At 43.6% G+C, this 17,076-nt stretch overlaps 1 protein-coding gene across 1 annotated transcript in view; it reads left to right on the forward strand.

Moving 5' to 3' along the window:
* The window catches only part of mgat4c (mgat4 family member C), a 66,290-nt gene extending 51,266 nt beyond the window's left edge, over positions 1 to 15,024 (forward strand). The window contains exons 2-4 of the mRNA XM_078221101.1: positions 10,180 to 10,334; positions 13,592 to 13,739; positions 13,871 to 15,024. Of these exons, the coding sequence (XP_078077227.1) occupies positions 10,180 to 10,334; positions 13,592 to 13,739; positions 13,871 to 15,024 (1,457 nt within the window). The remainder of the gene's footprint in view (positions 1 to 10,179; positions 10,335 to 13,591; positions 13,740 to 13,870) is intronic.
* The last annotated feature ends 2,052 nt before the right edge of the window (positions 15,025 to 17,076 follow it).

Consider the following 17,076-nt stretch of genomic DNA (forward strand, 5'->3'; position numbering starts at 1 on the left):
GGTTTGATTCCCGACTTGGGTCACTGTCTGTGCGGAGTCTGCACATTCTCCCCTTGTCTGTGTGGGTTTCCTCCGGGTGCTCTGGTTTCCTTCCACAGTTTGAAAGACGTGCTGATTAGGTGCATTGGCCATGCTAAATTCTCCCTCAGTGTACCCGAACAGGCGCCGGAGTGTGGCGACTAGAGAATTTTCACAGTAACTTCATTGCAGTGTTGATATAAGCCGACTTGTGACGAATAAATAATAAATAAATTGTTCAACTACGACGGAGGGGTCATTGATGATTGAGATTGGGTGATGTCATACAAAGAGGAACTAGGCATGGCTGAGGAAGGGAGGGAGGGAGGGAGTTGGGAGGTGGTACCTCCAGAAGGGAAGATGTTGGACTATACAGAGAAGGTCAGATTTGTAAGACACTAGCTCAGGCAGGATTGTGGGTCATTAGGGATTACAACGGGAAGGCTAATGCTTGAGACCTGAGAGTCGAGGGTAACAGAGGGAAAGTCAGGGATGATAGACAAAGGGCTGAGAATAATGGACAGCAAATCGAGGGTAACAGGGCATGGTTCTACTGTGCCTAAAGGGAAGCTTGAAGCACAATAGTAGCAGGTCAAGAGTAATGGGGATGAATCAAAGGTCACCAAAGGCAGGACAAGGCTAATGTTGTGACAGTTGAGTGTGATCAGGGCAAGGTCAAAGGTGATTTAAAAAAAAAATCATTTGTGGGACATGGGCATTGCTGGCTGGCTAGCATTTATTGCCAATCCCTAGTTGCCCTTGAACTGAGTGGCTTGCTTGGCCATTTCAGAGGGCAGTTAAGAATCAACCACATTGCTGTGGCTTTAGAGTCATATGTAGGCCAGACCAGGTAAGGACGGCAGATTTCCTTCCCTAAAGGACATTATTGAACCAGATGGGTTTCTCCGACAATTGACAATGGTTTCATGGTCATCAATAGATTCTTAATTCCAAATATGCCCATGTCCCACAAATGATTTTTTTTTTTAAATTTCAATATTTTTTATTGAATTCAAATTCCACCATCTGCTGTGGTGGGATTCGAATCCAGGTTTCCAGAACATTAGCTGAGTTTCTGGATTAACAGTCTGGCGATAATACCACTACACCATCACCTCCCACCCAAAGAGAGGTTGAAAGGTGATGGATTCCATGACAGACAATAGACTCCAGTTTGTTTCCAGTCGATTCATGGTGTTCCTAAACAAACAGATATCTTCACATCCTCTTTGACCACAGGCGAAGTTCCAGAGAACTGGAGAATAACCAATTTTGTTCCCTTATTCAAGAAAGGAAGTAGGGATAATCCAGGTAATTATAGGCCAGTGAGTTTGACGTCAGTAGTGGGGAAGTTTTTCGAGAAGATACCAGCACTATCAGCAACTCCACCAATCTTTGTGTCACCTTGCTAATCAGACCACCTGTTTTCCTCCAGGGCAACACGGTGGCACAGTGGTTAGCACTGCTGCCTCACAGCGCCAGGGACCTCGGTTCGATTCCTGGCTCAGGTCACTGTCTGTGTGGAGTTTGCACGTTCTCTCCGTATCTGCGTGGGTTTCCTCAGGGTGCTCCAGTTTCCTCCCACAGCCCAAAGATGTGCGGGTTAGGTGGATTGGCCATGCTAAATTGATCTCATTGTCAGGGAGGCTAGCAGGGTAAATATGTGGGGTTGCAGGAATTGGGCCTGGGTGGGATTGTGGTCGGTGCAGACTCGATGGGCCAAATGGCCTCCTTCTGTACTGTAGGAATTCTATGATTCTATGATTTATATATACTACAAACAACAGAGGTCCAAGCACTGATCCCTGCAGAACACCATGAGCTACAGATCTCCATTCTGAAAAATACCCTTCCCCTGCTACACTTTGTCTTCTCCACTTCTATAACCAATACAGTTCTGTATCCATCTAGCCAGCCCACTCCGAATCCCATGTGATTTCAATTTTTGTACCAGTCTGCCGTGTGAGACCTTGTCAAGCACCTTATTCAAGTCCATCTAAACTACATCCACAGTCCTTCACTCATCAATTATCTTTGTCAGGTCTTCAAAAAGTTCAATGAAATTGGTGAGACATGACCTTCCCCATACAAAACCATGCTGCCTGTCACTAACTAGTCCATTTTCTTCCAAATATGCATATATCCTGTCCCTCAGTATCTTCTCCTAAAGCCAATTGCTATGTAGATCATGAATCACTCGCTACAATGATAGATAGAGACTCAGGGAAGGAAAACAGAGATTTGCTGATGGAAAGGGAACAAATTGAGTGAACGAAGCTATCATTATATAAACATTCAGCAAAGATTGATATATAAACACAGAATGAGTTACCAATAGGGCAGATAATTGAGGAATGGCAGAATTCAGGGGTTCACAGGTATAGAATAAGCTCCTGCACCAAAAAGGCAAAGTATTTTAGAGATGGGATCATATTGAGGCAAGTATCCTGCAAGAGATTGTGCAACAGACAGAGTAAGGTCATAAACAAAGACTGGAATGTTATCACCATTCACGCCGGTGGGATTTTCCCATCCCGCCGCAGTAAGCGGAGATTTGGTTGGCTGCCAAATTCACCGATCCCGCTGCAGTGGGAGCGTGGTGTGAGCGGCTGGTAAGATCACACCCACAGGCTTCAGAGAATGATTTGGGAGCTGAGAAAGATCGGGATGCAGAGAACCCAGGGAGATCTGATGTCGCAGACCAGGAGGAGAGATTAGGATGGAGAGAGAGAGTGACAGAAAGTTCAGTGCAACAGAAACAGAGGGTGAAATTTGAACACATTCAAAACCCACCCACTGGTTAAAATCAGGCATGGATATAGGTTGGTGATCTAGTAAATACATATTTGCAAATGAGGGTAGATTTATTTCAGTCTGAAGCATTTTATTTCCAGCGTGTTTTACCGATGAGTATTGAATTCTGTATCTAATGCTGTCTACGTGGCAGGATTAATGATTGCAATGTAATCAGAATTCTATTAAGCGACAATTAACAACTAATTATTGTGAAGTAACATAGACAGTAAATATTACAGGTGGAGATCTGATTGAAGAGTCCAAGTGAATCCATAAACCTCACTAAAGCGCAGCAGCATATAACTGATGTGTCAGGTTAGTGCTTGTGATCGACACACTAGGAGCAGATCCCTGCGTTGAGTTCACAAAGCAGCTGGTATGGTTCCTGATATGCCCGGGATGATATATTTTTCATCCACAGTGTTTCCCCATTTGAAAGTCATAGTCATAGAGTCATAGAGGTTTACAGCATGGAAACAGGCCCTTCGGCCCAACATGTCCATGCCGTCCTTTTTTTTTTAAACCACTGGGCTGGTCCCAATTGCCCGCGTTTGGCCCATATCTCTCTATACCCATCTTATCCATGTAACTGGATGCTTTTTAAATGATAAAAATGTACCCGCCTCTACTACTATCTCTGGCAGCTTATTCCAGACACTCACCATCCTCTGGACCCTTTTGTATTTCTCCCCTCTCACCTTAAACCTATGCTGTGTAGTTTTGGAGTCCCCTACCTTTGGGAAAAGATGTTGACTACCTACCTGATCTATGCCCCTCATTATTTTATGGACCTCTATAAGGTCACCCCTCAGCCTCCTGCACTCCAGAGAAAAAAGTCCTAGTCTACCCAGCCTCTCCTTATAACTCAAACCATCAAGTCCCGGTAGCATCCTTGTAAATCTTTTCTGCACTCTTTCTAGTTTAATAATATCCTTTCTATAATAGGGTGACCAGAACTGTACACAGTATTCCAAGTGTGGCCTTACAGTGTGACCTGAGAAAAATACTTTGTTAATTGACTGCAGTTGATTTCTTTGAGGTCACATCTTTCTCATCCCTTTGTAGTGTTACAAAATGCAAAATCTCAAGGAATAAATGCTTGTTGATGAATCTTACATGATGAATGTTCTTCCCCACTTCCGAAAAAAGACAGTGCACTATAAATGGCTTTTTAAGAAGTGCTTTCACTCTATTTAAAAAGATAAACTACCTTCCAAGCTCAGAAATCAACTTGTGCCATTGATGACGTGGGAGCATCTTTGAAAGTTGCAGAGGCTCAGAGGCCCCCATCAGATCTCTCACATGAAGAACCGCCAGTTGAACGGCAGGATAAGCACACACGCGGAGATCGGTTTCTTCTAGATGCTGGCAGTATAACTCACGTCTCCTGGCATCATATCACTCAGTAGGAATAGAGGGAGAGGGACAAATTTGGTGTCATGTTTGGCACAACAGTGTGGGCTGAAGGGCCTGTTCCTGTGCTTACAGTTCTATGTTCTATGTTCTAAAGCACTAGTCCCTGTGGTATATAACAGCCAGCATTGGCAGCACTTTAGTACTTTGGCAAACCATTAGTAGAACATTTGTTCTTCATATCACTCATTTCCCTCTCATCACCCCCACCAAACACCACCACTGGGGTAGCACAGGCATGGCAGTGGCTTTGAACCACATGCTCATTATCGCCTGGCTGGCAAGCTACAGATTGGTCATTTTCTTTCATGCTTTCATTGGGTGCGGACATCGCTGGCCAGGCCAGTGTTTGTTGTCCATCCCTAATTACCCCTGAGAAGCAAATTAGTCAACATCCCAAGGCACATTGGATTAGGCCGGACCAACATCAGGCAATGCTGGTTGTCAGAAAGTTCAACAGGGTGGGTTACAATGACTAAGACGTGTGTTTCCTGTGGCAAGGGTCCAAATTATTATTTTTTTGCTTGGCTCAGAGGGAGCACAGGAAGCTCCTGATTATAGGAAACTAGGCCTTTTGGCTCAGAGCAAGTGTAATTTTGCTGTCCTGCACTTGATAGAAGTCAATGAGGTTAAACTGAGGCTTCATTTGAAGCAATTTTTTAAAATGGCATCCAGGCCTTTTGGCTAAGATGCAAAGATGCAATGCCTGCTCCTATCAGCTCGGATCATGGTGGTTAAGCCCAAGACAGGAAGCAGCTTGCCTGTCTTGTCAGCTTGGATCTGTAATGTCTCACTGGTTGAGACTTTGAATTGGACTTTGATTGGATTTGATTGGATATAACAAAAAAAATAATAAAAGGATGGCACGGTGGCACAGTGGTTAGCACTGCTGCCTCACAGCGCCAGGGACCCGCGTTCAATTCCCAGCTTGGGCCACTGTCTGTGCGGAATCTGCACGTTCTTCCCGTGTCTACGTGGGATTCCTCCGGGTGCTCTGGTTTCCTCCCAAAGTCCGAAAGATGTGCTAGTTAGGTGCATTGGCCATGCTAAATTCTCCCTCAGTGTACCCGAACAGGTGCCAGTGTGGTGACTCAGGAATTTTCACAGTAACTTCATTGCAGTGTTAATGTAAGCCTGCTTGTGACTAATAAATAATTAAACTTTAATGTCAAGCTTAGCTTTGTTGGGTTTTACCTCCTCTATTACCCATAGGAAGAGTCAAAGTTCTCTCAGCATAAAAACAACCTTAAAATGACAATCAGTTTTAGGGTGCTGATTGGTGTATTGAAATGGGCCTATCCCCTGAAAGGCACTTGGGATGCCCAGTGGGAGGCCCCTTTCATAGAATCCCTATAGCACAGAAGGAGGCCATTCAACCCATCATGCCTGCAACGACTCTCCAACAGAGCATCTTACCCAGGCCTTATCCCTGTAACCCTAAGCATTTACCCCACTAATCCCCTGAACTTACACATCTTAGGACACTAAGGGGAAATTTAACATGGTCAATCCACCTAACCTGCACATCTTTGGACTGTGGGAGGAAACCGGAGCACCCGGAGGAAACCCACGCAGACGCGGGGAGAACGTGCAAACTCCACACAAGTAGTCCCCTGAGGCCGGAATTGAACCCGGGTCCCTGGCGCTGTGAAGCAGCAGTGCTAACCATTGTGCCACCATGCCGCCTGGTTTCAGGATGCGTCAGCTGCATCACTGAGGATCACATGGCACTGGCCCCATTAATGCTAAATAATACAGATGAAAAATCAACCACCAAAGTAATAACCCAGGTTATGCAGATGTACATTTTCTGAGGAAGTATTCAGAAACAGAAACTTTTCACTGTATCCCAGTGCATGTGACAATAATAAATCAAATCAAACTATTGCCTGTGGTGATGGCCGCCGCAAACTCCATTTTGTAAACGACTTGTCTAGAAGGCCAGTGATCACAGTGATGCTTATAAAACATGTTGCAGCGATTTTCGGCCGTTTGCTAGACAGAGACAGAGACTCAGGGAAGGAAAACAGAGATTTGCTGAGGTATAGGGAACAAACTGAGTGAACGAAGCTATCATTCCATAAACTTAGAGCAAAGATTAATATATAAACACAGAATGAGTGACCACTAGGAAAGATAGTTGGCAGAATTCAGGAGCTCACAGGTACAGAATAAGATCCTGCACCCAAAAGGCAAAGTATTTTAGAGATGGGATCAGATTGAGGCAAGTATCCTGCAAGAGAAACAATAATAAATCAAATCAAATTTTAAAAAAAGTCAGAGTACTCTGGAAAGCAATAGATGCAGAAAGCTGCTTAAAGATGCAATTGTTATCTTCAAAAGCAGCACTGATGATTAATGAGGAATGACTTCTTCAGTGTCTGTGTTTTATTTGTTTCATTATCAGTGGGGAGAAGAATGCTTTAATATTCTTTGGAGGATGTAAGCGAATATCAATTACATAGTGTTATTCCCTGATTGCTAGAGCAGCGTTAACACTTAAGATGTGACACAGCCTTAAAATGAAACCTTCTGTTTAGACTCTTACTTTCCTTTTCTTCAATCTTCTCTCTCTCTCACTGAAGGCATAGTTCCACGGGCCTGATTATCCGCTTGTCCCTCGCTAAACTGGTCATTATTCTTGTCTAGGCCTTGATCGTGAGTGTCAGCAGGCTGCGCAACTGTTGAAGGGCTATCTATATACAAGCTCAATCCTGACTTCGCCTGCCATCTACGCGTCTATGCTTCATGCTGCCAGCAAGGGGGCTGCAGATTAGCTGCTAAGAGTGACAAACAGGGAAACCGGGCTGATCTCCGCCCTTCCCAACTTCAACTGGGACACCACATCCACTCCAGTGGAGAACAGCTAACTCGGAACTGACAGACTGGACAAACCAGGCAGTTATTACATTGAAATGGTTATTCGCAAGCTGTACTTCCTACAGATTTGTTTCAAAGTGCAAATACTACGTGCACAATTAGGTTCTCTGAAAGCTATGCTAAGTTGTCGTGGAACCACAGCTGCCACCTGGTGGAGAACAGTATAAATGGCAAAGAGCTGGAACAAGCCATAATATTTAGTACTCTCAGTGTACGACCAGGAAATATTTAAGAAGTTTAATTTTTTTTGCGAGAAATTTTGACAGAAATTTGTTTTTGATGTATTTTTGGTTTATTAAAAAATCAACTAATTCTCCAAATGAAGGGAAAAAAGATTTCGAAGTAAGCACTGTAAATGTCACTCTTTCCTCAGTTGGGAGTCATGTCAAGTATTAAAGTTGTCGGGTAAGTGCAGGTCATTAGAGAATCAGTATTCCTACAGTGCAGAAGAGGCCATTCAGCCCATTGAGTCTGCACCAGCTCTCTGGCCAAGTATCTTACCCAGGTCTCTCCCCCGTAACCCCCACACATTTCCCATGGCCAATCCATCTAACCTGCACACCTTTGGACATTAGGCAATTTAGCATGGTCGATGCATCTAACCAGCACGTCTTTCAGACTGCGGGAGGAAACCGGAGCACCTGAAGGAAACCCACGCAACTGTATTCCTTCTGACTCCAACTAGTGGACAGGTTCACCTGTATTCCTGTTGATCTTTATTGTGCTATGGTCCATTGATACCACTCTCAGTTAAATGTTGCTTTGTTGTAAAGGGCATTCACTCTCATTCAGATCTTTTGTCCACGTTTGGACCAAGATTATAACATGGTCAGGAGCTGAACGGCAGAATCTAAATTGAACATTGGTAAGCAGGTTATTGCTGGTAAGTTCCAGTTGATAGCACTGTCAACAACATTAATAAGTTACAAGATTGTAATATGCATTTCATGTTGCTACACTGTAATCAGAATATCAACAATTAAAATATACTCTGAATAATATCCTTGATTTTGCTGTCAGTGGTGAATGCATGATGTTGAATGCGCATTTGCCCATAAACTATTTACTATTAACTATAACTAAGGTGACATGGTAGCACAGTGGTTCGATTCCCGGCTCGGGTCACTGTCTGTGCGGAGTCTGCATGCTCTCCCCACGTCTGTGTGGGTTTCCTCCAGGTGCTCTGGTTTCCTCCCATAGTCCAAAAATGTGCAGGTTAGGTGGATTGGTTGCTAAATTGCCCCTTAGTGCCAGGGGGACTTGCTAGGGTAAATGCATGGGGTTATGGGGATATGGACTGGGCGGGATTGTTGTCAGTGCAGACTCGATGGGCCAAACGGCCTCCATCTGCACAATAGGGATTCTAAGGGATGGCACAGTGGCACTGCTGCCTCACAGCGCCAGGGACCCGGGTTCAATTCCAGCCTCGGGTGACTATCCGTGCAGAGACTGCACATTCTCTCCGTGTCTGCGTGTGTTTCCTCCAGGTGCTCCGGTTTCCTCCCACAGTCCAAAGGTGCGCTGGTTAGATGGATTGGCCATGCTAAATTGCCCCTTAGTGTCAGGGAGATTAGGAAGGTAAATATATGGGGGTTACTGGGATAGGACCTGGGTGGGATTATTGTTAGTGCAGATTCGATGGGCCAAATGGCCTCCTTCTAGACTGTAGATTCTATGAATGCCCGATCAAGCATCAGGAAGAGGGAGCACACTGAGGACCATCACCCTGCCCATGTTTCTGACCTGCAACCCCTCTTGTAATCACCACCTCATGATTCCCTTCCTTCCATCACTCCCCTTGACTTTGTGGGATGGTATAAAACAGGTGATGATGAATCAACAGCCGGATGTACATCTCCTGATTTTTATTTCCTTTGACTCCAATGAAGATTGAAGAGTCACTCTATCTCCAAATGAAGAATTTGGAAGGAAACCTGTAAATGATCTCGAGGCAGTGCAGTTATGCTTTCAGATGAGTTACTGGAGACTTCCTTCCGTAGGAAGGACAGGTAGACACACAAAGAAATCTCTGCATTTAATTTCAACAAGCAGCTTTTCATCTTTATGATCCATCTGTTTACAGTAGGAGTTGTTATGAGCAAAAAAATGTGCAGGTCCCAGATTCATTCTCCATTTCAACTGCATCCAGGGTGCTGGAAAAGCAATTCTACCGTGTGGGGTTTGGAACTCAGAATTTTCTATTTAGGATAGGTTTAAGAGACAAAAACAGTAAGGGAGAGAGAATAACGATATGAAAGAAATTGGGCACTTTTTCTCAAAGACGTTTGTTGCCAACTTTTCCCAAATTTGACTATCCAGGTATATTTCTTTAAGAGATAATAGCAGTACCTTTCATTGGTCGCACATCTTTAATCTAAAAGATGTCCAAAGGCCTTGGAATAATAAAGAATTCAAATCAAGTTTTTTTCTGTCGGGTATTTTATTAATTAAATTGTAAATCGCAATGTTAACTGCAACTGACCAGAAGTGACATTGCGCTAAAAAGAGAAAAATCAGAATATGTTGTTGAAATTGCATTGTACTTCTTAGCAGATTAAATTTTATTCACCGTGTTAACACCAGATGTGGAGGCCCTAATATTTGTTCCACAAATGTTACTTCAATGTGTCAAAAATTAAGCAATGTATCAAAGAGTAGCAAATTGTGTGTGTGTGTGTTTCTTTTAGTTTATTTATCCGTGTCGCAAGTAGGCTTACATTCGCCTGCAATGAGGTTACTGTGAAAATCCCCTCGTCGCCACACTCCGGCGCCTGTTCGGGTACACTGAGGGAGAATTTAGAATGGCCATGCACCTAACCAGCATGCATTTCAGACTGTGGGAGGAAACCGGAGCACCCGGAGGAAACCCACGCAGACACGGGGAGAACGTGCAGACTCCACACAGACTGTGACCCAAGCCGGGAATCGAACCGGGGTCCCTGACACTGTGAGGCAGCAGTGCTGACCACTGTGCAACAGTGTCGTCCGTGTGTGGTGTGTGTGTGGTGTGTGTGTGTGTTGAGCAATGTAGTGCAGGAAAAGTTTTTAAAAACCTTTCTTTTCTTTTTACAGGAAACTTCAAAGTTAGGTTTATCATGAGACTATATTGGAAATGTGCAGAGAAGATGAGATGTTTCCGGAAGCGCTCAACTATTCCAGTGCTGGCTCTCCTTGCAATTTGCCTACTTTGCCTGAATCTGTACATGGAAGAGGACAGATATATGATGGTAAGAAATACAAATGATGATGGCAACTTTTAACACTTAATTGCAGCAGTTTTGAATGAATATGTTCCTATATAAATTAATTATTTTAATTCCTTAATGCCCTTAACCACTGTGCTGGTTCAACAGCATAAATATTTCTTTTTCTTCATTTGAATTTGATTTATTATTGTCAAATGTATTAGGATACAGTGAAAAGTACTTTTTCTTGAGTGCTATACAGACAAAGCATACCGTTCATAGAGTACATAGGAGAGAAGGAAAGGAGAGGGTGCAGAATATAGTGCTACAGTCGTAGCTGGGATGTAGAGAAAGATCAGCTTAATATAAGGTCAGTCCATTCAAAAGTCTGATGGCAGCAGGGAAGAATCTGTTCTTGAGTCAGCTGGTACGTGATCTCAGACGTTTGCATCTTTTTCTGGACCGAAGAAGGTGGAAGAGAGAATGTCCGGGGTGGGTGGGGTCCTTGATTATGCTGGCTGCTTTTCCGAGGCAGCGGGAAGTGTAGACAGAGTCAATGGATGCGTGATGGACTGGGCTTCGTTCACAACCCTTTGCAGTTTCTTGAAACATATGTTAATCTTGACACAAATACGATCCGCATAATTTTAAGGAGAATTTATGGATCATTTTGATGCAAACTGGATCTTTAAAGAAAATCCATGGACAATCTGTTGGACATAACCTTAATCTTATTCAGCTGGAATCGGAGATCATAGAATCCCTGCAGTGCAGAAGGAGGCCATTTGGCCCATCGAGTCTGCACCGACTCTCCAATGGAGCACTTACCCAGGGCCTATCCCCATAACTCCACATATTTACCCCACTAATCCCCCTAACCTGCAGATCCTGGGACACTTAAGCATGGCCAATCCACCTAACCTGCACATCATTGGACTGTGGGAGGAAATCGGAGCACCCGGAGAAAACCCACGCAGCCATGAGGAGAATGTGCAAACTCCACACAGACAGTGTCTCAAGCCGGGAATTGAACCCGGGTCTCTGGTGCTGTGAGGCAGTAGTTCTAACCACTGACCACTGTACCACCGTGCTCCCCACGGGAGGTAATTCATAGAAAAAGAACATAGAACATGGAACAGTACAGCACAGAACAGGCCCTTCGGCCCACGATGTTGTGCCGAGCTTTATCTGAAACCAAGATCAAGCTATCCCACTCCCTATCATCCTGGTGTGCTCCATGTGCCTATCCAATAACCGCTTAAATGTTCCTAAAGTGTCTGACTCCACTATCACTGCAGGCAGTCCATTCCACACCCCAACCACTCTCTGCGTAAAGAAGCTACCTCTGATATCCTTCCTATATCTCCCACCACGAACCCTATAGTTATGCCCCCTTGTAATAGCTCCATCCACTCGAGGAAATAGTCTTTGAACGTTCACTCTATCTATCCTCTTCATCATTTTATAAACCTCTATTAAGTCTCCCCTCAGCCTCCTCCGCTCCAGAGAGAACAGCCCTAGCTCCCTCAACCTTTCCTCATGAGACCTACCCTCCAAACCAGGCAGCATCCTGGTAAATCTCCTCTGCACTCTTTCCAGCGCTTCCACATCCTTCTTATAGTGAGGTGACCAGAACTGCACACAATATTCCAAATGTGGTCTCACCAAGGTCCTGTACAGTTGTAGCATAACCCCATGGCTCTTAAACTCCAACCCCCTGTTAATAAAAGCTAACACACTAACACAGCTCTATCCACTTGAGTGGCAACCTTCAGAGATCTGTGGATATGGACCCCAAGATCTCTCTGTTCCTCCACAGTCTCCACCCTACCTTTGACCCTGTAATCCACATTTAAATTAGTCCTACCAAAATGAATCACCTCACATTTATCAGGGTTAAACTCCATTTGCCATTTTTCAGCCCAGCTTTGCATCCTATCTATGTCTCTTTGCAGCCTACAACAGCCCTCCACCTCATCCACTACTCCACCAATCTTGGTGTCATCGGCAAATTTACTGATCCACCCTTCAGCCCCCTCCTCTAAGTCATAAATAAAAATCACAAAGAGCAGAGGACCAAGCACTGATCCCTGTGGCACTCTGCTAGCAACCTGCCTCCAATCCGAAAATTTTCCATCCACCACCACCCTCTGTCTTCGATCAGACAGCCAGTTACCTATCCAATCGGCCAACTTTCCCTCTATCCCACACCTCCTCACTTTCATCATAAACCGACCATGGGGGACCTTATCAAACGCCTTACTAAAATCCATGTACATGACATCAACTGCCCTACCTTCAACAACACACTTAGTTACCTCCTCAAAAAATTCAATCAAATTTGTGAGGCACGACTTGCCCTTCACGAATCCGTGCTGACTATCCCGGATTAATCCGCATCTTTCTAAATGGTCGAAAATCCCATCCCTAAGGACCTTTTCCATCAATTTACCAACCACCGAAGTAAGACTAACCGGTCTATAATTACCAGGGTCATTTCTATTCCCTTTCTTAAACAGAGGAACAACATTCGCCATTCTCCAGTCCTCTGGCACCATCCCCGTGGACAGTGAGGACCCAAAGATCAAAGCCAAAGGCTCTGCAATCTCATCCCTTGCCTCCCAAAGAATCCTAGGATATATTTCCAGTGAATTAACAGTGGATTCCTTTCTCAGGTTTGCCCTCCAGCTACAAACTTGCCAACAAGAAGACAGTTCAGGCCTTGGATGCTTTTCTGACAATTGTATCATTCCAATTGATGCCAGATCCAAGGTTAATGCAGTGGTATGAAGTGTTCAGACTTGATGGTGGGTTGCATTTGACAGAAACTCTGCAAGTATTGCGGGCATATTTTGAGTAAGACAGCCCTTAGAAAATTGACTTAGAACACTGCTGCCTCACAGCACCGGGGACCAGGTTCAATTCCGGCCTCGGGTCACTAACTGTGTGGAGTTTGCACATTCTCCCCATGTCTGCGTGGGTTTCCTCCGGGTGCTCTGGTTTCCTCCCACAGTCCAGTGCTGTATGGGTTAAGTTGATTGTCCATGCTAAATTAACCCGAGTGTCAGGGGGATTAGCAGGGTAAATAGGAGAGGTTAGGGGAATAAGGCCTGGGTAGGATTGTGTTCAGTGCAGACTCGATGGGTGGAATGGCCTCTTTCTGCACTGTAGGAATTCTATGAGAAAACAATAAAGGATCTATAAGATAGAGGTTTTGATTATAGTGTAAAATATATGATAATCTTTATGTTTGCCATATCTTTTGCTCTGAAATTACAATTATTTTTCTTACTCTTCAGGAAGGAGAACGGAGACTGGCAAGAGAAATAACTTCACATCAACTTAACTCAGAAAGATATGTCCATTCGTTCAAAGATCTAACTAACTTTTCAGGAGCAATAAATGTCACCTACCGTTACCTTGCAGGTTTCCCTATACCTAGAAAAAGTGAGTTTGTTTCTATTATATACGTCATGTTTTTACTAAAAGTAATTTGAATCATCAAAACATATCCTTGTCTAAAACAATTAAAATAACCTGTGGTTTAGTGATAACCTCTTTCTAATGTTTTTGTGCAGAATATTTAACAATAGGACTGTCATCAGTGAAAAGAAAAAGAGGTAACTACCTACTAGAAACAATTAAATCTATTTTTGACCAATCCAGCTACGAAGAGCTGAATGAAATTGTAGTTATTGTACACTTAGCAGACTTTGACCTCTCATGGTGTGAAAGTGTTGTCCAAGATGTCTCCAGAAAATTTGCCCATCACATCATTTCTGGTCGATTGATGGTTATCCATACTCTAGAGGAGTATTACCCTAGTTTAGATGGCCTCAAAAGAAACTACAATGACCCGGAAGATCGTGTGAGATTTAGATCTAAACAGAATGTAGATTATGCTTTCCTACTTAATTTCTGTGCCAATTTGTCGGACTACTACGTAATGTTAGAAGATGACATTCACTGCTCTAAAAACTTCCTATCTGCCATTAAAAAAGTCATTACCTCAAGAAAAGGCTCCTATTGGGTGACATTAGAGTTTTCAAAGTTGGGATATATTGGAAAGCTTTACCATTCACATGACCTGCCACGACTGGCGCAATTTTTATTAATGTTTTATCAGGAGATGCCTTGCGACTGGTTGCTAATTCATTTCCAAGGACTGCTGGCCCAGAAGGATATCATACGATTCAAGCCTTCTTTGTTTCAACACATGGGATATTACTCTTCATTCAGAGGGACGGAAAATAAACTCAAGGATGATGATTTTGAGGAAGACTCCTTCGACATTCCTGACAATCCCCCCGCAACCCTTTACACCAACATGAATGTGTTTGAACACTACGACCCTAGTAAGGCATACAGCAACGTGGATGAGTACTTCTGGGGGAAATCTACATCTGCTGGAGATTACTTTGTTATCGTGCTCGACAAGCCTGCTAAGATCGACAAACTGAAGATTCAGACGGGGACTGACGATAGGCAGAATGATATTTTGCATCGCGGGGCATTAGAGGTTGGTCAAAATGTGCAAGCAGCGAAAAAAGGAAAGCAATGTTCTAGCTATACCAAACTAGGCGAGTTTCAACATGGAAGGATTGAGCTGAAGGATATTGGTCACAAGGTTGATTTTGACATTCACTGCATTCGGATACTGGTAACAGAAAACCAGAAGGAGTGGCTGATTATCAGAAGTATCAGCATTTGGACCAGTCCGCTATCCAGTTAGACCATCCAATGTTATCTCACGGGAGTCAATACAAAAGGTTTTGTAAACCTAAAAACAAAATCCAGGCAGCTGCTGAAAAATTGTCACACGTGTTATCAAAATCAATGTTTTGCTTTTTACGTTCTGAAATAAAAATTCTAAAAAAAGTTAATATGGAGGGAATTAGCAGTAGACTTGGACAACTGATCGGGAATATTATCAATGGAAGAGGGTAGAAAATGACTTTCATGATCTGAAGTAATCAGACTCCGTCAGGTCCAATATAGTTCTGAGCGTTTCACCTTAAGCAAATAGATTCATTGAAATTATGGCCGAAATTCTCCCATCTTGCCCGTCACAGAAATCGTAACAGGCGAGACAGAAAATTTGGCAGACCCATTTGGAGGTCTGGTTGAGCTCAGGTGGGAATTTCCAGTCTTCAGCCAGAGAACCCCACCCTATATTGTGGAATACCAGTGTACAAATATTTAACCTGTCCCTTTGGATTTTCTCTCTCAGCTACGATAGCAGAGAGATTTCCCAAATAAAATAAATTGTCGACTGCCCCTGTGAATGGAGAAAGAGGGAGGGATTTCAGATGAATTGGTCGGCAGTTAAATGCTTGTCTCCCACATTGTAAATTCAGGCCTATAAATCTTTTTCTTCGACCAACTTGTCCTACTACTTCAATTGTCCCTGAACACACTTACAAACATATTGGCAAAGCATTTGGTATAATTCAAGTTCTAAAAGAGAGCAAGCACATTTACTGCATCAGTGTAGCAAAACGTTTGTTTTCTTCAACTGTTCGAGCTTTGCTTTCAATGTAAAACAGGATGTCAGTCATATGAAGAATGAATATCAGATCTGAACCATCTTCTAAGTAGCCTCGTGTCTCGAATGAATTATAATACTTTATTCACAAAGTATCTTGCGAGCCAATTTCATAAATTAAAGATATTGTACATTTTCTTTCCTCTGTTCCCTCATGCAAACAATTTGATTACCCAAATAATTCCAAGGGACCAGAAACTTGACAAACAGTGTTCCATTGCATGTCATAGAATCCTATAGTGCAGGAGGAGGCCATTTGGCCCATCAAGTCTGCACTGACCACAGTCCCACCCAGGCCCTATCCCCATTTACCCTAGCTAGTCCCCCTGACACCAAAGGGCAATTTAGCATGGCCAATCCACCTAACCTGCACATCTTTGGACTGTGGGAGGAAACCAGAGCGCCTGGAGGAAACCCACGCAGACACGGGGAGAACATGCAAACTCCACATAGACAGTGACCCAAGCCGGGAATCGAACTCGGGTGCCTGGCGCTGTGAGACAGCAGTGCTAACCACTGTGCCACCCCCTTATGTCATCCCTTAAGGAAAACCTGCTGGAGTAAAAATGTCGTGACAAATTAAAATTACAGTCACAAAACATTTCTGAGCAAGAACCATTGTAAATGTGGGGCTTAATCCTCAAAATATTTCTGGTACAGATAGATTCCGGTTATCTTAAACGGAATAGCTAACTTTCAAATCACAATTCTATTAAGTCCGAGCTAAGAAACACTGGAGGCACCATCACATACTATGGGCCACTGATAGTGGGAACGATAGAGAGAAACAAACTTGCAAGGAAATCAGAGAGACGTACAAAACTACAGAGCATTTAAGTATCCAATTGTAAACTGGGATAGTAATAGTGAAAAGGACAGAGAGGGTAAAGAGGGAAGTTTTCTAGATCAGTATGTTTCTAGTCTAGTGAAAGAGATCTGGTTCTGGGGAATGAGACAGGCCAAATAGGTCAAGTGTCAGTCAGGGCACATTTAGGGAGCAGCGATTTTAGTATATGGAACAGGACAAGGAGAAATCCGGAGTCAAAGTTGTTCCAGCGGTTCAAGAAGGCAACTCACCACCACCTGCTCAAGGGTAACTAAGGATGGGCAATAAATGTGGGCCTAGCTAGCGATGCCCACTTACTGTAAATAAATTTCTTTTTGAGTTTCCGATTTATGCAATTTATAATTGTCTGCTGATGGCTGGCCTACCTAACTACAGGGACCACTTCAGAAGCA

The sequence above is a fragment of the Mustelus asterias genome, chromosome 9 (assembly GCF_964213995.1).
Source record: "Mustelus asterias chromosome 9, sMusAst1.hap1.1, whole genome shotgun sequence".
Lineage (NCBI taxonomy): Eukaryota > Metazoa > Chordata > Chondrichthyes > Carcharhiniformes > Triakidae > Mustelus > Mustelus asterias.